The sequence below is a fragment of the Photinus pyralis genome, unplaced genomic scaffold (genome assembly GCF_008802855.1).
Source record: "Photinus pyralis isolate 1611_PpyrPB1 unplaced genomic scaffold, Ppyr1.3 Ppyr1.4_unclustered_Scaffold7068, whole genome shotgun sequence".
NCBI lineage: Eukaryota > Metazoa > Arthropoda > Insecta > Coleoptera > Lampyridae > Photinus > Photinus pyralis.
The window spans coordinates 7754-29089 of record NW_022172083.1 but is presented as its reverse complement, the minus strand read 5'-3'; the positions used below and the strand labels follow the sequence as shown (position 1 = coordinate 29089).

Here is a 21336-nt window from a genome sequence, read left to right as displayed (position 1 = left end):
AACTTTGGTCCAGTAACTTTTAGTCGTAGAAGCAAAATTAACAAAGTTATAAACGAAAATTACGTATTTGATATTTAAATGTGATTTTTCCTAACAAATTTTTCACTATAGTAGTAAAATTCCGTCAAAATGGGAAATTTGTTTAAAAATATTTAAAATTCAGGTGCTTTGCGCTAGCTGGGTTTTCAATGAAGATTTTTTTTCTTATTGCATTTCATTTAGGCACTCCATAGGCATTGTTATTAGGTATATATAGCATTTCTTTTTAGATCTGAAAGAAATATTTGCCTTACTTTTGTTGCCGCTGTTAATACCCCCGTGCCCAATTAAAAGTGAAAAGGTTGGCGCGAGGTATAAGCCCTCTAAAATTGAAATTCAACATGCCTGCTGCTGTTTAATTGATGTAAGTTTTTTTAATTTTTAATGTTGCACCTAGAAATGATATTTGTTCATTCAGGATATAAGCAAATTTTCGGAGCAATTGGAAGGACGTAGGGAGAAATTATTATCTATCAACGAAACTCTGCAGCCATCAGTTGTAATCGTAGGGTCTTTGGAAGACATAAAAGCATCGTATGTGGTAATTGATAAAGTTCAGTATAAACTTGAAACGCCTCAACGAACGGTGGATATTGGTTTTAAATAGTTCCACGCTCTTTCAGCAAAATATCCATGTTAAGCTGAACATGTTTGGCTATTTTTGCAAAAGTATGTAATATAAAGGTGGGAATACAGTGCGATCAATATTGAGTTGCTGCGCCGCTTCAATAAATTATGACGTTAGTAATCATTTGCCGCAACAGGCCTGGTGCACCAATACTAAAACATAACCTTAAAGTAAACTTTTGACGTTTAACCATATTTAACCTAAATCAACGATTTAACCACCTTGTAAGTTTCCAAATTATGTGGAACTACACGAATAACGAATTACTATAAAAATTGAAACGATTTTATTTCTTTTACTCGTTAACTCGTTAATATCGAAGTAATTGGGTAAATTACATGCACACTATAACAACTGTTCGAAGTGCTCGCCACCATTATTAAGACAGGGATTCACTCTTTTCTTCGTGTTTTTGAAGCCGGCATGGTGCTGTTGCGTAATGTTTCAAACGGCAACTTCTATACCTGCTCGGAATTCGGCAATGGTGTGTAAACGATTTCGAATACGTTGCCATCTCGTAAATTTGCATGCAATAATTTAGACGGCTTTGCAAGTCTGGACGATGAGTTCTTGTAACACGGTTACTTTAAAGGATAGAAGTACAATTTTCTCCAGGCAATAGCGTCACACGTTCCGTATGAGATGCCCGTTAGTGGGACAAATTGTCGCAGCTGCTTTTTCCGACTTTGCTCAAGACGAGCAAGAACATCTTTTACAACCTCCTTATTAGCAATCACTAAGCGGCCAGGTGACTTCCCAGAAGCAAGACTTCCTGTATGTTAAACCGCTCAAGTAGACGATAAGCATTTCGGCGTATATTGTTGTAATCCTCGTCATGGTTGACAATCGTTTATCGAAACTCCTGTATACACAAACGTATCGAGTACTCCCAAACTCCACTTTCGTCTTTAGTCCCATTACGGAAACAGGACAGCAAACGATCTTATTCTCTTCTAAAGTAAAAGGCTTGTCGGAGTAAACCTATTGCCTATTACACGCTACAACTAAAAAAACGTTTGTTTGTAATTTACAAGTAATTTACCCACCTTGTAAATATTCGAAAGAAACTGGTAGTCTTGAAAAAAGCCGTTTTGAAAGGGACGAAAGTATTCGAATAAGAATCACAAATCATGGTTTTGGTTTGTAAAATTATAGGTTATGTTTTGTATTGGTACACATATACCTGGTTGCGGCAAATGATTACTAATGTGATATTTTATAAGAGCGGCGCAGCATATGATTATTGATCTCCCTGTAGTCGAAAAACACACAAGTTTACACAGTAAGTACGTGTTGCGCAACACGTACTTAAGGTGGATTTATAAACTTGAGGTTACCGTTGCAGTTCCCGTTGCCGTTCGCCGTTTGAGGTTAAAACAGGCGAAGTATGGGGTTCTATTTATAAAATACGTTGACGTTAGCGTTGCCGTTCTCGCGAAAGTTCGTGCAGTTCGATACATAACCAACTTTTAACTTTCGCCGCTGTCGTTCGACATTCAACCAATAGCAGCGCTTATAAAATTGTCTCTTTGATCTACTCCCACCTAGGTAAAAAGAACTATCATTTATCATTAGTTCAGTGCGAAGTTCGGTTTGGTTCATCATGCACCAAGATTCGGAGGAAGTTTTAGGTAATGTTTTGTCTATATTAGATGAATGGCATTCTAATTTGTACTTTTTATGCAGAAAACGTTGACGTGGTTGGTCTACTTATAGATCTCGTCCAACAGTACGAGTTCCTGTATGGCTATAAAAACACAAAAAAGAAAGAGCAAGCATGGCTTGAAATCTCCGAAATAGCCACTTAAGTGGTAAGTACCTACATACATTTATAAAGTATCTACATTTTCATTGCGTTTTAGTGGAGGAATGTATGAAATTATGGAAGAACCTTAGGGATCGATTTACAAGAGAAAAACGATTAAAGCCCTCAGGTTCGGAAGGCGATGACACCAACTGGGTGTATTATGAGAAAATGTCCTTTTATAATAAATGTACTCGCCCGAGGAAGTAAGTTCTGTTAAATTGTATGACGATTTACCTATGTGGTGTATTTGCAGAACATACACTTCAACACAACCTTCGACATCAAAGACAAAAAATCCCGAAAAGGAACCCACTCCACGTCCCACCTCATCTTCTTCCTCAGGATGGTCTGGGATAGATACCATTCTTATCACCCCAATGAGAAGGGGAAACGGGTGATAATGTCGATGTCCACCTTGACGAGACCGTGGTACGCGAGGTGGTACCCCTTTCCCAAACCACCCCACGTAGGAAAAAAGATAATTTTTACATGGTTAACTTTATAAGTACCTACATATTTTATAACTTTAAGGTGGCGTTTACAATGTATGGTAAACTAGTACAAAAGTGTCATTGCGATTTCCACAATAACTTTGTTGCGAAGTAAAAGAATGACCTTCTGTAAACGATCAATTGTAGTTAAAGGTTTAAACTTGTGAATGAAGTAAATTTTGTAACAAATTGTTATCAGTGTGGGATAAAAATGGAAGATAAATATGGCTAATTTTTAAGATTCTTATTTCTTAAATAACAGTGTAAGTACAGGAATTAGCTAAATAATTTTTGTTTCATGCAAATGTCTGAACATAATATATTTGAATGAATGTTATTTCAACCAAAAATGTTGACTCTAAAGGCCGTTTTTGTGGAAAGAAAATTTCTTGACGACATCTATTGAGCCAAGGTACATCGTCACGGCAACGTCATGATCTCCAAATGTATTCATCGTTATCGGGTGCGATTCTATGCTACACAGTTTAGCAATTATAAGAGGGAGGTCGCTCACGTCATTAGAGGGCAAAGTACATTTTATTCAATGAAAGTACGTAATTTGAATTTCGTACGTAGGACGCATGGAATTTTAATTTGATATTTGATATTGTATTGTATTATTGAAATACGAATTATTTCCTGAGATGCTGTTTTTCAAAGTAAAGCGTGCATATCTTTTACATACGATAACCAATTGGTATCAGATTTTGCATACGCATGCCTTTAGTGGTGCCAAGTTAAACTGTACAAAATTGGAGGGGGGGGGGCATGTACTACCCTTCACGGTATTCTAATGAAAGGTCTCATCGAAATAAATTGGTTTGTACAAAGTATAACTTTCCCGTGCGACTCTTTTTCGAGATCAGTGAGCGGCGAGGCCCGAGGGGGAGGGGGGTGTTAAAAATTAATGTTATCTCTCATTGTATTCTAATTAAAGGTCTCAACGAAAGGAGCCGTTTTCCGTTTTCTACCAACTACTGCCCTTCTTTCTGTCCTCTAATCAAAGTACTGGGTGGAGAGGGGGGGAGTGGAACTAGTTTTATCCTTCATGGTACTCTAATGAAAGGGCTCAACGACAGGAATTAATTTCTACAAACCATAGCCTCGACCTCTTATCGTGTTCGGGTATATTCCCTTATACCTCAAGAACAGATTGTCGGAATAGGGTACTCACAAAGGGCGATTGAGACGTCTGCAGACGTCATTAGTGATGTCATATGCATATGCATGCCTTTAGTGGTTAAACTTCAGAAAATGGGGGGGGGCATGTACTACCCTTCACGGTATTCTAATGAAAGGTCTCATCAAAATAAATTGGTTTGGACAAACTATAACTTTCCCGCGCGACTCTTTTTCGAGATCAGTGATTTTTACTTACCTGGTAAACTGTGAATGCAACTACTTAAGTAATAACAGTTTTCACAGTGACCACATTTAATAATTAATAATTAAACGAGTTTATGTAAAATATGTAACGACTTTACTTGTTAATTTACGAAATAAAAATTCACTGCACTAACGCGATGGAACACTAAATATACCTACTTGTGTCGAGAAAACTCAATTTCCTGTACCTATACTCGCATTTCATGATATGTAATAAAAAAATAAACCAAACAGAATATATCTCTCTCAAGTTCATATTACCTACATTACAACAGAGCATTATCGTCAATGCGTTCTTATGCCAGACGTTTTATTATTTTATTTATTTCTTATCTCTCTCTTGTTCTGGGCCCTCAACAGGTTTGCGCCCAATTACAGAGTGACTCGCATAATGCTTTTTAGAGGTGTCTCTGCAGAAGGTCTAATTCTCATCTCTGCCACAGATGAAAAATTCACCTCAACCCAGGTTGGAACACCCGACCTCCGGATTTATAGCCCAACTCTCTACCACTGAACCTCCATTGTAAGCTAAATGCCTAGTTAACGTTTTCTTGGAACGTGCTTAAGTCGTCCACAAACAAATGCCCACTAAAAGGGATTACATTTCTTTGGGATGCGCTAAGTGAGTCAGTACCTTACATACCTAGTTTCTACTACTGGCCTGCAGAGAATGGAAATGAACCACCACTGAAATTTTGCGTCTTATTCAGTTTCATCAATTTATTTGTTATTTAAAATCTCATCTTTTTAAATTTTTATGTCTTTTTTGCGAAATTTTTGTCGTAATTGCATTTTTTATTTTGCATTTTCGCTGATTTTTAACGTCATTAAAATCCTAACACTATTTATAAGTATGTGCTGTATTTAGTTTCTTGCACCATTAATAAATTATTAACACGTTTCTCTTCTGCAATTAAAAAAAACTATATTCTAATTGATTTTCGAGAAAGGAATAATGAATAATGAAAGGAAAAATGAAGCAAAAAAATTGGCCGGTAACCTATGCAATTACACCTGGGCCGTAAGTACCCAGTCCGCCCCTGCGCAAAGGGCACTGTGCATGCTGATCGATTAGGCTCAACTTTTGGAATTGTGTTTTATATGGTTAAAGCTATGCGCATATTGAATTTCATGCAATTCGGTTCATAACTAACGGAGGTGTCAAAAGGGCCTACTTTATTTTTTGGTCTACATACCAATTCATGAACTCCGATCTACAAATTTGATAAAGAATCCACCTGCAAAATTTCACCGTAATCGGTCCATTCGTTTATGACTTATCATGCTAACGGACGGACGGACAGACGAACAGACATCGCAAAATTATAAACTCGCTAGGAGTTCGTTAATAACTGTTTTATAATGACATGATAGTCAATTTAGAAATAGAATCTTGGATTTAGATAATACAGAGGCTGATGTAATCCTGCAAAATTTTCACTAGTTCTTCGGTTCGTAGATATCCTTCATGAGGTTGCAATGAATTATAATTATAGGTCTATAATCTAACTCATTTATTTAATTATAAAGGTTTAAAAAATGAAATGGTTAGTACTTTAGTAGGTAGTACAAAAATTTGCTCGCGAGCATGAAATGGAATACGCCGCAGCCCGGAATTATTAAAATAAATGCACTGTTGAACGAAATGTTTTTACCAAATTATTTACAGCTTTATTTACAAATTTTTGCTAAGGTGCGCTAAGAACTTATATCATTTTCAAATTTTTGAGATCTAAGCGCAAATAGTAGAATTCGGTGCTACATCCTAGATACTCATATAGGATGTAGCAAAGACACAACTATTCTTTCCAATTTTTTGAAAATTCCTAACCGAAGACGGCGCATGCCTAAACGAGGGTGCAAAGAAAATTGCGACAATTTTTGACATTCCCTATTCAATTTCGTACAAGGTCAATTTATTATTTTTAGAGAAAATAGGTATTTTTACTTATTTGGGAAGATAAAGCACTTGGTAATACAACGAAATTAATCGCGGTAAACGTCAGCAACCGAGAAAGCTGAATATGAATTGAATACAAATGCTAAAAACCCAGTTCTATAAATTACAGATATCAAATTACAGCGATCGTCCTCGGTATATTATTATCTCGACAGTTGCGCCTTATCTGTTTATTTTTACGTTCGAATATGGTAGGTCGCGGAATCTTGTGGTGGATAGCGACACTATTCTAATATTGCGGGCGGTGCGGGGAGTGATTTCCAAATTCTTCAATGTAAACACCACCTTAAGGGGTGAGCACTACAAAAGGGGGTGAAATTGAAGCTGTGCTTGATTCAGCCAGGCAGATTGTGACTGACTGCGATTGAAAAAAAAAATAGCAGTCAGGTTCTAGACCAGAACCGCACTTTTGTCGAATATGTATATTCACGAATATGTGAAATGCCTTCCGACGAGGCAAAGGAAAAGCGAAAGGCTATTTTAAGAGTGGTAGAAAATTTATAATAAGATAGGTACATTTAGTTTTAAGTTTTTACATACACTTTATTTAGTCCACCTTCTTCTAAGCGCTTTCCAAAAACACTATTTTTTAAAACACCACCATCACTTTGCGATCCCTATGCTCCTATATCGACAAAGGTGGATCGATATTGACTATCACAAGCTGCCAAGAGTACAATACTAAAGTTATGCTTATAATTGTAAAATAAAGATCCTGAACGTGGAGACGCTTGGATATTGACGTGCTTGCCATCGATGGCACCTCCCAATGCTGCAAGAAGCCAAGTGATATATCCTGCCATTCTTTTTCTGTAGACGGAGATTTCAGATAAATGGGACTAAGCTGGTCCCATATTACTACACACGTTTCATGTATTATTTTGTGAACAGTTGTTACGCCCACGTTAAAGTTCCAAGCCAGGACTTGCATACTTGTACCTTGAGATAAATATCTAAAAACACATTAATTGTATTAGGTGCAAATTGTAATAAGTGCTTACTGCAAAGTGATAATTAACCGCTGTTCAGGAGAAATGGTATCACATCTTATTTGACGTTTCAGGAATGGTTTTACAATTCCCAACAATATTTCAAATGCTTGTGCGTTCATTCTGGTATATTTAAAAAATTGAGGAACATCATACTCTTTCAAATCGTTACAATGAATACGTTAACCGTCTGACGCCAAGTTTATAAATTATGTTAATCTCAATGGCGAACGTCAACGGTAACGCAATGGTAACTGCACTGCAACTCAGTTTCGCACAATTACTTTTTATTCTGCCTGGTAGTTTTTACTTAGTTAACACTTAAAACAAGCGTCAGCTGGCGCGACTGCGTGGCGTGATGGTATGAGAGGCTGAGAAACACGTAAAAAAAATTGTACTATCTAACAAAGGCGCTGATTTTTTGGCAGTAAAACGTCTAGGAGGATGGAAGTCGTCTTCTGTCGCTGAAGGTTATATTGAGGATTCGCTACATGCGAAAAGAGCAATAGCGAGCACATTCGGTGATGAAGCTGCATCTTTAACAGCAACACGATCTGCTGCCTCATCTTCTGTTAATGTAGCGGAAAGTTCTCCTTTGGACATGCCGCATGATAGGCAACGTAATGAGCCAGTATGTCCACTACCAACGGTAATACGTGTGTTTATATCATGGGTAATACCAGGTTCGTCGACTTCGATCGAAAATGTGGAGCAGCAAGAAATATGTCACACTGCATTAGAAAATGTTAAAGGCACTCTAGTGATTAAAAACTGCCAACTTTCACTGTAAATTTTATTACAAACAAATAAGCAGGCATTAGTTGTAAGAATTAAATATTTACCTTCCTTTGCTTAATTTTAGTCAACAGTTCCATGTTCGGTTTCACTAACGAATGTACGCTTGTTTCCTATAAAGCAAAGGTAAGCAAAATGGTATTACTACTATCAACGCTCCATCATGACGATGCAATTAATCCTGAAAGCGGAGAAGCAGCAAAACCGGAAATAATCATTACCTACAATTCCACAAAATGCGGTGTTGACTTGAACGATGCACTTCAGAAAAAATATTCTGTGTCAAGAAAAGCAAACCGGTGGCCTCTAGTAATATTTTATTTTTTGCTCAACGTGTCGGGAGTGAATTCTTATGTAATATACAAGGAAAACACTGTGAAAAAGATGAGGAGACAAGACTTTTTGGCATCACTTGGTCTTTCCCTAGTCTATGAACAAGGAAAACGACGAGTTTATAAAACAAACATTCCACAGTCCATGAAACTGAGACTCTGTGAATTGCTGAAGATAGAAAAGAATACAGTAAGTGTACCTCAATGTGCTTTCTGTCCATCAAAGAAGAATCGAAAATCTAAAACGTTGTGTTCAGTATGTAAAAGGCACATTTGCAAAGAACATACTACCGTAAAATGCAAAGAGTGTTCGGCTGTAGAAACTGGACATGAACATGATTCAGAATAAATAGACTAAGTAAAAGTTGCTTTATTCACAATTTGTTTTATTCTCTTGCATATTTGTATACCATTTATCTTTAGTATCTATTATAGAATGCTTTTATTTATTTAGAGTATGAATTTTTACCTTATTTTTTTTTATTTCTATTGATCTTATGTAAGAAAGTCTACAACTGCAAAAGTAGTTTGTAAACAAAATTGTGACACATTCTATAAATAAAATAAAATGTTGCAACAATGCTAATAAAATTTAGAAACATACAACGATGAACAAGATAGTGATACGGTATTGAGGGAATCCCCGCCGCGCGGGTACATTTGTTATTAAATGAGCGCGGGTACTCTGGTGTTAAACGAATTAAAGATCGAGAAGGAATCGAGGAATATTTGAGGTTAGATTGTTCATGTTCATGAAACTGCACAGTATAGCCACACTAAAACTTAAATACGCTACATAACCCTAACTAAACCACATTTTAAAGTCATTTTTTATGGAAATTATGATGATTAAACCTAAATTATTTTATTTGTTACTCAGTTGTAAACGTTGATTAACAAGACAAAACGCAAACGGGTAAACGTAATGTTTAAACGCTACTGACTTGTAAAACTGACAGCAGACCTGTAAAACTGACAGCAGACCTGTAAAAATTTTACAAGTTAGTAATCTAGTAATTTCATTGGCCAGAATTAATGCGAAGTCTCTGTTACATGGATCACATGATATTTTAGACATTTCTTCAAGATTAATTTAAGAACTAATTATTTACGTTTACAAATGAGTAACAAATAAAATATTGTACATTATACCTACGCCAGGTAATAGTTTTTACTGGCTCTAGGAGATGACAAGCTCGCCTAACGGCTCGCTAGTCAACTTCTCCTATCGCCAGTAAAAACTCACTTACCTGGCTAATAATGTAAAATACTATATCTATTTCCCATTTATAACCTTCTTATATCATAAGAATTCATTTACATATCAGTAGCTTTTCTAAATTGGAAGTTTGTATTTTGCCGCTCTAGATCTTTTTCATAACCATTGCAGGTTTCGATACTCGACCTAATACCGTCAATTGCCGGAAGGGCAGGACAAAAATGGTATATATAATAGTGTACAATGTAAAAAGAGCATAAATAACTTTCAGCTGATATTTAAATGTGGCAAAACCTGTTAGCTGGGGGGTCCAAAGTGTAGCGTAGCGTTAGCGGGCGCTAGCGCACGCGGCGACTTTGAATTTTGATGGGATAATTTGGGACTCCATTCTATACTAGGTATGGTTGAAAGTTTCTGTCACCTATTATTGCAGATTTTGTATGATGAATAACAGCGACACCAAATGCACTTCCTCAGAAAATCGCTCTCTACTGAGAACAAAATTGATGTATGAGCAGCAATTGCAACAAAACACTTCACAGACAGGTATCAAAGAATCCTGTATTTGGAATGGACTTGAAAATTTTCACTTGATTGATAACTATTCGGTTGATGTCATGCATCATATTTTGGAAGGGGTTTGCAATTATACTTGGAATTTTACAAAAACTTGTTATAGAATTTAAATTGTTTTCTTTAGATACTTTAAACTTTAGATTAAAAATGTTTAATTTTAGTGAATTGGAAAGTGGTAACAGGCCACCGTATTTAACCCCGGATTCCCTGGTGAAATTAAAAATGACAGCATCGGAGATGATGTGCTTTACTACATACCTTGGGGATATGATATATTGCTGTGTGCACCGGTCCGTAGGCCAAAAAGACCGCACACAACACATCTAAACAAACCTAGCTAGCTCAAACCCTTATATTTCCCGGAACAAAACTTCTCCCCTGCACGGAGGAGGAATTTGACTCTTTTCTCAGATAGTGGGTTAGACCAAATACCTTAAATTCCAAATCAATCTTAATAATTTTGATTAAATAAAATGGACCTTGGGCAAGTATTAAAAGAAAACAGTAAATTAAAGGAAATGAAATCGTTCGAAAGACAAACAGAAATTAATGTGAGAATTACAAATTTCAGTTTTAATGGTTACACAATAAAAAAAAAAACAAGGAAAACAAACAAAGAAAAAACTACAATTAAAACTTAATCTTACTTACATTCGGTACATGTCCAAAACTGCTAATCCCATATACGGTACACACAAACAAAAACAACAAATTTCAAAATTACACAAAAAACTCAAGTCGGCGCCGACCACACCTTGGTGACGCACTTCACTGAAGGTCCAAACTTCTAAAACTGCCGCAAACTCGGCTTTCCACTCCGTAGAACGGAAACTCCACCAGCTTCCAAAGCTGCTGGCCTCTACACAAACCAAACTACTGCGGTAACTCGCCGAAGCGAAATAAACAATCTTCACTCAAACCAAAAACTGCCCTGACTGGCAACAAACTGACGAAAACTTCAAAACTCCCAAAACAAAACTTCAAACTTCAACAAAATGCTGATTTCAAAACAAAGAAACGTAGTTCTGCGTTGACCCTGGCAAAAAGCCCTTCCTCTTTTCAGTCCGTTCTATTTAAGGTGGAAACCCTTCTTCCAAAATTACAAATTAAAACAGCCAATGATAAGCAGTTGTATGAGATATTGGAGTAGCAGAGTTTGCAATTTGCCTCAGTGAAACGTTAACTGTATATTAATAAAGATACAAAACTTGTGTAACTGTCAATCTATATTAATTCTGTACCTTGGAAAAACAAGGGCCAAACTCCACTCTCGTTGTTTTGTAATTGCTTATGTACGGTAAAAGTTCTTGTAAATTTTGTACCTTGGCTTCTGCCAAAGAAAGTGTTTCTGAATACATTGGTTTTAAATCTACCTTGATTGAACTTTCTCTTTTCCTTAAATTCCCTCAAAAGATGTTTTGTAATAAAATACGTACTCTTCTTCCCTTTTAAATTGAAGCCATTTGATTTTCATCCAGGGAATACATTCCCCTTGCTCATTTTTTTTCCTGTGAACTAATTTACTACTAAGCAACTCGCCGAAATAAAAAAAATCTTTCTGCTGCATTTCTACCACATCTAGTGGCGACTTTCTATACACTGTTTTAATAAAGTTATACCAGTCGTGCGGCACTTCTATATCCACAGTGGTTTTCTTTTTTGCGGTCTCAATTGCAGCATGTATTGAGTCTGCTTCCATATGTGTGTGTCCTGATTCTAAAAATTTGTGGTTTATTTCTACTATAGCACTTTCCGTTTGTTTTAATTCTTCCATGAGAACGCAGAACATGGTAATATGGAAGATATTTTTGTTTTGGCCTGTACAAGAATCGCTATAAAAATTTACAGTTTTGACTGCTGATGGCAAAGTGAACACAAATTTCCTAACACATGAAGCTATCTCCACACCTCCTCGGTTTGCTATGGTTTCGTCCCAAAGAAAGCACGTACCAGTACTTTTGTTTAGAGATGTACAATAAAAAGTAAGGTTAAAAGTCCATAACTGTCTTTTGTAAAAGGATAGTCCATTTTTTAAGTAAGGTGTAGGTAAACACTTTTCTAGATCGAATGAGGCTGTTATAACAGATTGATCAACTTTTGCAATATTCTTGTCTGCGCGTTTACTATTATAGGCACTTTCCGCCATGTCAAGGTGTTCAGATTTCTCTTTTTCTAATTTCTTCTTTTCTTCTTCTTGCTCTTGACTCAGCTCTGGAACGTTATTGATGGCTTTTAGCTCTTGATGAATTCTATCACATTTGCTGCAAGTGTCATTGGCAGGATGGTGGAATGACAAGTTATACTCTTCATTGAAGATCTTTCGGTATTGGCATTCTAATTGTGGAGGAATATTGTTTTTTTTACAATCCGTCCAGTACAGTCTATACAACTACGCAATCGATGTGTGGGCTTAAGTACTTTTTTGACGTTCTCTCACGGGAATAATGGCTTGTGTAGGCTGGAATGCTCTCTATGTGCCTTCTAATAGAGTCTTTGTCATTATTGCCTATCTTCTTGTGGGCCACGACCATCAGAAGGACACACGCCATTGTTTTTCCTTTTCTTTTCTATTATTACTCTCGCCTTCTTTAACGTTAGGTCAAAGGTACCAATATACATTTTTTGGCAAACTTCGATCCTAGGACCAGCTTGAGGCTGCAAATAATACCTCCTAGAAAAACTCCTTCTACTGCTTCCTTTATGCTCAGCAATAACTCTTTCTCTATTTTTAGAAATCTCTTCTACAGTCTGCGAAATAAACTGATCTTGGCCGTCTTTACTTAGTTTGTAAAACTCGTGAAATAAAAGTTGACGTTCTTCTTCGGTTATTTTATTATAACATTTTTTCTTGCATTGGCAGGGCTGTTTTAAATTCTTGGCGTTTATTTGTTTCCCCTTTTTCGTTGTATATTCCAACCCCCTTTCTCTTTTTTCCTTTCTTTGAGTCTGTGACCACGTCTTGGGCTGCTTAACACGTTTTCTGGTTCTATCTTCTTCAGCAGTCCTCTTTCTACCACCTCCAACCCTTTTTTTTTTCGGTCATCTGATCCATCATCTTGAAGCACATCATGTTTTCTGGTTGTATCCTCATCAGTTGTCATTCCGCCATCTCCAACTCTTCTTTTTCCGTCATCTGTTACGCTATCTTCAAGTTCACCATTTTCGTTTGATGTATTCATCTCCTCTTCATTAGGTACTTTGTCCTGATCGTCCGATACGTCTACTTCTCCCATATCCTCGTACTCGTCTACTGCTTCAAACCCATGCTAAAATCGCAAGGAAATGAAATTATACCTTAACACCGATATTGCGCATTTCACGACTTCTACTTACATTCTCGTCAATAGAACATAAAGGACTCTGTTGCTGCATCGTCACCAATTCCAAATAATCTCCATTTCGATCTTGTGGCTGGAATTCCTGGAAATCGCGGAAAAAAAATTGAATTGTTGTCTACTACTTATTTTTAATTCTATGTTCTAAAGAGTCGCACTGACTTCAATGAAAATGACTAAAATTATGGTATACTGTCGAATTATTTGTACGTACATTTGACTCCACAGGTACCGGTGGAACTGCCTGTAGGTCCATGAACGTTTCTAAAATAGTATCTCCTAATGGTGTTGACAGTAAGAGTTGCTGGTGTGTTTGATTCACAGCAGACTGAATACTGGACCCCTATGTTCAACAGTAATTACTGAACAAATCACAACTCTTTCTAAGTACCTAATCTTAATAATTGATCGAGCAAGCAAATAAATTATAAACTTCACAAAGTGGTATACTATTATTTAGATATTTACACATATCAACGCCGGTAAAACTTCTATAAGGCTGGAATCCATCTCTGCAGAAGTACTAACCTGGTCTATAGATTCTGTAGGAGAAAAGTTAAAAATAAGTTTACTTATTAATTTAAAATGTTTCCGCTTACCGTTGCGATTCCCACATTTCATAGCTGATAATTTAAGAATTTCTTTTGTTCTTTTACTGCACATTTTGAACTAATGCACTTGCACAACCACAACATGAAAGTTAAAATTGCAAAATGTACCTGTTGCACGTGTTTACCCATTCGCACTTGCGTATAGCTAGTTCGTTATTAAATAGGCCAATGTCCACTTTAATACAAGAGAACATAAGGCCAATGTCCACAATAAATGGAGTTTGGCCCTTTTATTTGGTTTCATACATAACAACCTTAAGGCCAAAGTGGGAAATTGGCCATTTTAAAATTGAAGCTAATAGTCACATTGGCCTTTAAGAAGTAATTTATTTTAGTAATGACATGTTCTAGGAGATTGGCCTCTTTTACACATAAAGGTAGAAAGCACATAAGTATAATAGTGTTATAAACTTCAATTCAAAATGGTAATTTTGGAGATTGGCCCTTTTTCTTCCAAGGTACAGAATTGTGACAACTCTAACTCACTTCATCTACAATGTACAATGTGACTCGCTATCCACATTCCAACAAGTTGCCAACAGAAAATATCCCCCCTAACGCACGTTAAACCAGAGGTAGAAATTATTTTTATAACCAATTTTTAACCGACATTAAGAGATAACACAAAATTAAAATACTAGGAAAAATAGAATTTTCTATCTTTTAAATACAATGCAAAGGCGATAAATAACATCCACCTGTCAATTAAATTAAGCGTTTACAATGATAACAGAATAAAAGCGATATAAAATTCTCAGAAATCTACCTTAAATAAAATCAAAAATGAGATTAAAATGTAAACACTACAAACCTTGACCTCTTTTTCGTAACAATAATTTCTGTTGATGTACTTAACGAACGATATAAAACAAAAATTTAAATTTAAAAAAATTAATTACATGGAAACCGCCCTTGTCCATTCTAGTTAAGAATCCCAAAATTTCGTCCTGCCAGACACACACACACACACATCCCGCTATCATTATTGCGTCCGTACGTATTTGTACTTTATTGCGTCTCCTAGAACGGATAGGAATTCTTAAACTATTGCCGCGAATGTTGGTTTGGAATCGTATGTCGTGGCTAGAATCGTAACCAGATTTCAAAAATTCCCAGTATTTCGATATACGAATTTTCAGTCATATTGAATCATTCGTGCGTCCTTTCATATGCGCCATTGTCGCGCCCGTATATGGATTTCGCCGTATATTATTGCGTCCTGCAATGTTGCCAATGTTAATGCTCAGTCATTCCTCGTCTAATCACATATTCAAGAGGACGTTGATCCGGCAGGAATTAATTTAATTATACGAGTCCAATTGCTTTTCCTTGTAAAGGTGTGGAACTTAGTATAAAATTTTGATTTTGGTTTTTGTCGACGTATGTCTATTGTCATTACTTGTATCGAATTTGTAAGGTAGAAGTAAATAATTATAAATAAATGAATGTTTTCTTATAAGTTATTGGTGATCGATTTCGCTTTTATTTAGCATATTCGGACCTTAGCGTCAATTAATTAAGGTCCGAAGATGCTAAATAAAAGCGAAATCGATCACGTATAAGTAAACATTCATTTATTACTATAATTACTTACTTTTACCTTATCTACAAATAAAACAATTTTATTGAATAAAATCTTTTGAATTTTTACATTTTCGCAGATCAGCTCGGGGTTACGGAATAATGCAAAAAAATAAAAGTGTACGCTTGCAGTTAAAATTTGTTTTTAAATGCTGGAAATAGTATAAGAGACGTCACGTATCAATTGAACCTCCCCAAGTTAATATTTACAGCCATTAAAGGGGGGTCAGCTGTTAACCATCAACCAAAAATATTCAAGGCGAAATTTAATTTGTTGATAACCAAATACAACCTTTTAAGTTAAACCATTTTAAAGAATAGAATTTTTTGGATTGTTACATTTTCGGAGATCAGCTCTGGGTTACGGAATATTGCAAAAAAATTAAAGTGTACGCTTGTAGTAAAAATTTGTTTTTAAATGCTGGGAATAGTATAAGAGACGTCACGTTTCAATTGAACACCGCCAAGTTAAAATTTACAGCCATTAAAGGGGGGTCAGCTGTTAACCATCAAGCAAAAATATTCAAGAGCGAAATTTAATTTGTTGATAACCAAATACCACCTTTTAGGTTAAACCATTTTATCGAATAGAATTTTTTGAATTGTTACATTTTTGGATATCAGCCCTGGGTTACGGAATATTGCAAAAAAATTAAAGTGTACGCTTGTAGTAAAAATTTGGTTTTAAATGGTGGGAATAGTATAAGATACGTCACGTATTAATTGAACCTCCCCAAGTTAATATTTACAGCCATTAAAAGGGGGTCGGCTGTTAACTATCGACCAAAAATATTCAAAAGCGAAATTTAATTTGTTGATAACCAAATACCACCTTTTATGTTAAACAATTTTATTGAATAGAATTTTTTGAATTGTTACATTTTTGGAGATCAGCTCCAATATAATTAAACTTATCTGGACGCAACAATGTACTTTCCGAATGGAGAGTATAATAATTATCCTCACTTAAGATATAAAAAGATGATTATCTTATCGAAATGATGTCTATAAATAGCTTACAGTGTTGCCACATGTTGGACGCAATAATATACCAACTTTGTAAAACGTATACTTGAAAGCGTATACTAATTTACCGCCCCTAGCTGCAAAGTGCTGAACTAAAAATATACAACTTCGTACGTATTGCAACTATTATTGCGTCCACTAAAAATTCGTTATCTTTTAATATCTCGAAAACGGCAAGAGATGTCTCAAAGCTGGTTTGTGCTATAGGAATCTGTTAAACCGGTCCATCCTTCGTTGATAGTATTTGAATGATAAAATGGCGGGAACATGGAAATACAGGCGATGCCTTTATTGCGTCCGATATTCGGACGCAATAGTTCGAAGGACGCAATAATGATAGAATGATGTGTGTATATATATATATATCGAGGGCTTCAGGTCAGAGAGGCGTATCAACCATTTCACTAATTTTACAGGAAATGAAAAAAACGTTTTAAAATTCTATTTTTTCATTATGACGTATGAATTTCATTAAACTATTTGTTTGAATAATAAAATATATGCATGTAAAATTTTAGGTCATTTTATTAAAAAAAATCGAAAATATGGTCTTTACGCCTATGTGGTTCAACAGCGTATATGCCAATGCAGTTAAAAGAAGAAGGCGTAATACATTTTTTTTTATTTTAATTCGAAAGAAATACAAAAAAATCGCCACAAAGAAATCATTTTTTTTGCAAGTAACGCTCCTTCATTACTTGAAGTGACACTTCATCTTCTGAGTCGTAATCCTCACTATTGGTGTTACCTGCTTGCACTGGAAGTGATCTATAATATTGGTGGTATTGACGAGGAATAATTTTGTCTTTACCATGGCACATTTGCTGCAAATCATTAAATTTTTTTTTCTGAATTGGGATTTGGTCAGTGTACGCCTTCTTCATCTCATAGCTTGAATTCCTGGCTGTTGGCTTTCTTCCTCTGCGTCCCGTGTTTATACGTTTGAACTCTTCTTCCCAGTATTCACTTTTATATTGCATTACATTAGGTTGTTCCTTGTCAAATCTCAACCATTTTACCTCTTTCCAACTGAGAATACTACCATCATCAGCTTTCTTTTTGTTTACCATGATTTTCCCTTGCAAGTCCTTATAATCAAGAAAGTCATCGTGGTGCAAAACGCTTACCTTAAAAGGGTTTTTTTTATTTGACAAAATCACAATATTTATCCAGTCATCTGGCCAAAAAATTTTCGACTTCTCAGACGCTCGTTCTATGGCAGCGTGCATGGAGTCGCACTCCATGTGCGTATGGCCTGGTTCTAAGAATTTCAAGTCGATAATTTTTAGATGTGGTACAAGACATACTGCTTGTTGTAACATGCACGCAACAACTGCATTTCGATTTTGCCCTGGACAACAATCTGAATACAGCACTAGATGTCGGACAGTGTTAGAAATACTGTGGATAAATTTATTTAAGCAGGTAGCAATTTCATTGGAACCTCGATTTCCTTCGAATTCCGTCCAAATGTATGAATGGCCCTGTCTTTTTGGTACTTCATAAATCGTAAAATTAAATGTTGCTAATTTTCTTTTGTAAAAAATTGGTTTTGCATGAAACAGTGGACTGTACAGCACCGCTTCCAAATCAAAATTGGCCGATAAGTACGTATCATCTGTTTTGGACTTTTCAGAATCTTTTCTTTTCTCTTCATTTGCGGCACATTTTCTACGAATGTGAAGATCAAATTCGGCTTGCCTGTCTGTTTTTTGATCTGCAGGCAATTGCTCAAAATGGTGGCACCAGCATTGATCCTTTTTGGGTTTATGAAATCCTATATTTTTTTCAATAAGAATCTCTTTATAGTTGGTGCGTGATATAGGTTTTTTTTTATTTGTAATACAGTGCTCGAGGTACAAGTTGTACATTTTTTCTTTGTTTAAGATTGTTTCCAAATACTCCTTCTTGGTATCTCTCCGACACCAATGAGCTGGAACTCTGGGAAACGAGTCAATGTGGTTGATTGCGAACACGATTTCATCTTCTGCATGTTTGTTAGCAGGTGTATGTCTACCTCTTTTATCGGGGGAGGGAATTCCTGCAGCGTTTCGAGCTGATTTTTCAACGGAAGTTCGAACCATTTTTTCGGAAATATCTAAAGTTTGCAGGAAAAAGTATTTACATACTTGATGCTCTGTTCCTCCTTGAAGAAGCGAAAAAGTTTGTGAGAATTTTCTTCTCGAGCTCTCCACTCGACCTCGTTCAGCAAGTTGGCGACGAACACGAGCTGCAATGAAGTCACGTTGTCTGCTCAAATCTTTCATATCCCAAAAGCTCTTTGATATTGATATTTTATCTTCATCTCGAATTTTTAAATGACACTCGCGTTTGCATTTACATGTTTCACCAAGGTTTTTTGGTCTTCTCTCTCTTGCAACTTTTCCTGCCGTTGTCAAGTAGCTTTCTCCTGCATTTCGTTTATTTTTCCGTACATTTTTCTTCCACTGCTGTGGAACCTTTCGTTTTGCCCTCTTTCGTTTTCCACCACCACTGCTCTCATTATCTTTTGCATTTTCTTCTAATTCTGTTTCATATTCGTCTTCATTATCTTTTCTAATATTTTGTTCAAATTCAGTTTCATACACTCTTTCCTTGTCTATTCTTACACTACCTTCAATTTCAGATTCACACTCATTTTCATCCATAGCAATCATTTCAGTTTCAAATTCTGTTTCATACACACCTTCATTGTCCATTCTTATTCTTACATCTTCAATTTGCGTTTCATACTGATTTTCATCCATAACAATCACTTCATTTTCAAATTCACAAGGATCCGGTCTCATCTCTATTAACTCTAAACAAATTTAATTTAGAAAAATAGGTAATTACTATGATTTGATAATACCAGTTATGTGGCCATCAGTGTTCTTTGATGGTAATTCTATGTTTGGCCGCAATCCGACTTCAACTAATGATTTATCTAGATCACTGGTAGTTTCAACAAAGGTGCTACTACTTGTAAAGGTAGCATTAGTTGCATCATCTAAAAAATTAAATGATTTTAATTTCTATGGGAGTTTATCCACAAATGTGGTAATATCTAAGCAATACAACAATACCGCTACTATACATAAAGAAGATTGTGTAGACCTACCTTCTTTGTTTTGATTTGCAGCACATAACTGTAACATTAGTTTGCCTCGTGATGTCGTGTTAAACATTTTAAGACCTCTTAAACACAAACTCAAAATAAACTAACACAAAGACACAGTAATAGAAGTGTTTCAAACATAACCTCTGATGACATTTGCGTCTGTTTACCGACTGAGAAAAGCAACATTTTCGGGGGCGTATGTACATACGCCTTTCTGGCATAACCTTATGTGTACCATCATCGCATCTGGAAGGGGCGTATGTACATACGCCTCTTTGGCATAACCTTAAGTTCACCATAGGCGTATACGCCTTTCTATTTTTTATTATATAGTCGTAATTTGTATTAGAATTTATAAGTCCCTCTGGCACGACATAGAAAACACCACCATGTAACACATACGCCCGAAATTGTCATTTTGATAAATTTGGTTGATACGCCTATCTGGTTTGAAGCCCTCGATATATATATATATATATATATATATATATATATATATATATATATGCTGTGTATACCGGTCCGTAGGCCAAAAAGACCGTACAGAACACCTAACAGAACCTAGCTAGCTCAAACCCTTATATTTATCGGAACAAAATTTCTCCCCAGCACAGAGAAGGAATTCGACTCTTTTCTTAGATAGTGAGCTATTAGACCAAATACCTTAAATTCCAAATCAATCTAAAAAAATTTTGCTTAAATAAAATGGACCTTGGACAAGTATTCCAAGAAAGCAGTAAATTAAAGGAAATGAAATCGTTCGAAAGACAAACACAGAAATTAATGTGAGAATTACAAATTACAGTTTTAATGGTTACACAATAAAAAAAACAACAAGGAAAACAAACAATTATTACAAAGAAAAAACTACAATTAAAACTTAATCTTACTTACATTCGGTACATGTCCAAACTGCTAATCCCAATACGTTAGGGGAGGGTGGGCCACCATGAGACAAAAATTGTATTTTATTTTTTTCTTGATAAACGATTAATTAATTCGCAAAAGTAAATATACCGCCTCAATCGCCCATGTTTTGCACACAATATCTATATTTTGTGATAGTGATAATAATCAAGGAAAATCCAAATCGACTTGTTTTCTTTTAAGTAACAATTGTCTCATTGTGGCCCACTGGCGGGCCACCATGAAACAGCACTAGGGCCACAATAAAACAGCACATTTTTGTACTCAAATGTGTATTTCGGTAAAGACCTTAACGAACATCAACAGCTGAAAAGTTTACAGGAAACTTAAAAATACAACGTTGCCGCTTTGTTGTTCCAGAAGATGTTTCTGGAGCAGGTAATATCATATTAATGTTCTCCAAAGCTACTGACGCTAAATCGGGAATATCAGGAAACATAAAACTATTAAAACATTTGAGGCTTCGTCTCAGGTAACTAACTTCAAAATCGTTTTCTTTGTCTTTTGCAGATATCACTTTTCCCACGTAATAAA

The 21336-nt window shown here is 35.8% G+C and overlaps 3 protein-coding genes across 3 annotated transcripts; all 3 read right to left on the bottom strand.

Annotated features, from left to right (window-relative positions):
- Positions 1–6870: 6870 nt before the first annotated feature.
- On the bottom strand, positions 6871–7982 carry LOC116182701. The gene is made up of 2 exons (XM_031503243.1): positions 7313–7982; positions 6871–7264 (listed from the first exon to the last, which is right to left on the bottom strand). Exons 1-2 carry the CDS (start codon positions 7420–7422, stop codon positions 6937–6939), a joined length of 438 nt encoding a protein of 145 aa, XP_031359103.1. The 5' UTR covers positions 7423–7982; the 3' UTR covers positions 6871–6936.
- Positions 7983–13104: 5122 nt separating this feature from the next.
- Positions 13105–14732, bottom strand: LOC116182699. The gene is made up of 4 exons (XM_031503241.1): positions 14026–14732; positions 13772–13900; positions 13556–13642; positions 13105–13488 (listed from the first exon to the last, which is right to left on the bottom strand). Exons 1-4 carry the CDS (start codon positions 14218–14220, stop codon positions 13105–13107), a joined length of 795 nt encoding a protein of 264 aa, XP_031359101.1. The 5' UTR covers positions 14221–14732.
- Positions 14733–17148: 2416 nt separating this feature from the next.
- On the bottom strand, positions 17149–20330 carry LOC116182698. Its single transcript, XM_031503240.1, has 2 exons — positions 19627–20330; positions 17149–19575 (listed from the first exon to the last, which is right to left on the bottom strand). The coding sequence occupies exon 2, from the start codon at positions 19562–19564 to the stop codon at positions 17441–17443; it is 2124 nt and encodes a 707-aa protein (XP_031359100.1). The 5' UTR covers positions 19565–19575; positions 19627–20330; the 3' UTR covers positions 17149–17440.
- Positions 20331–21336: the final 1006 nt, after the last annotated feature.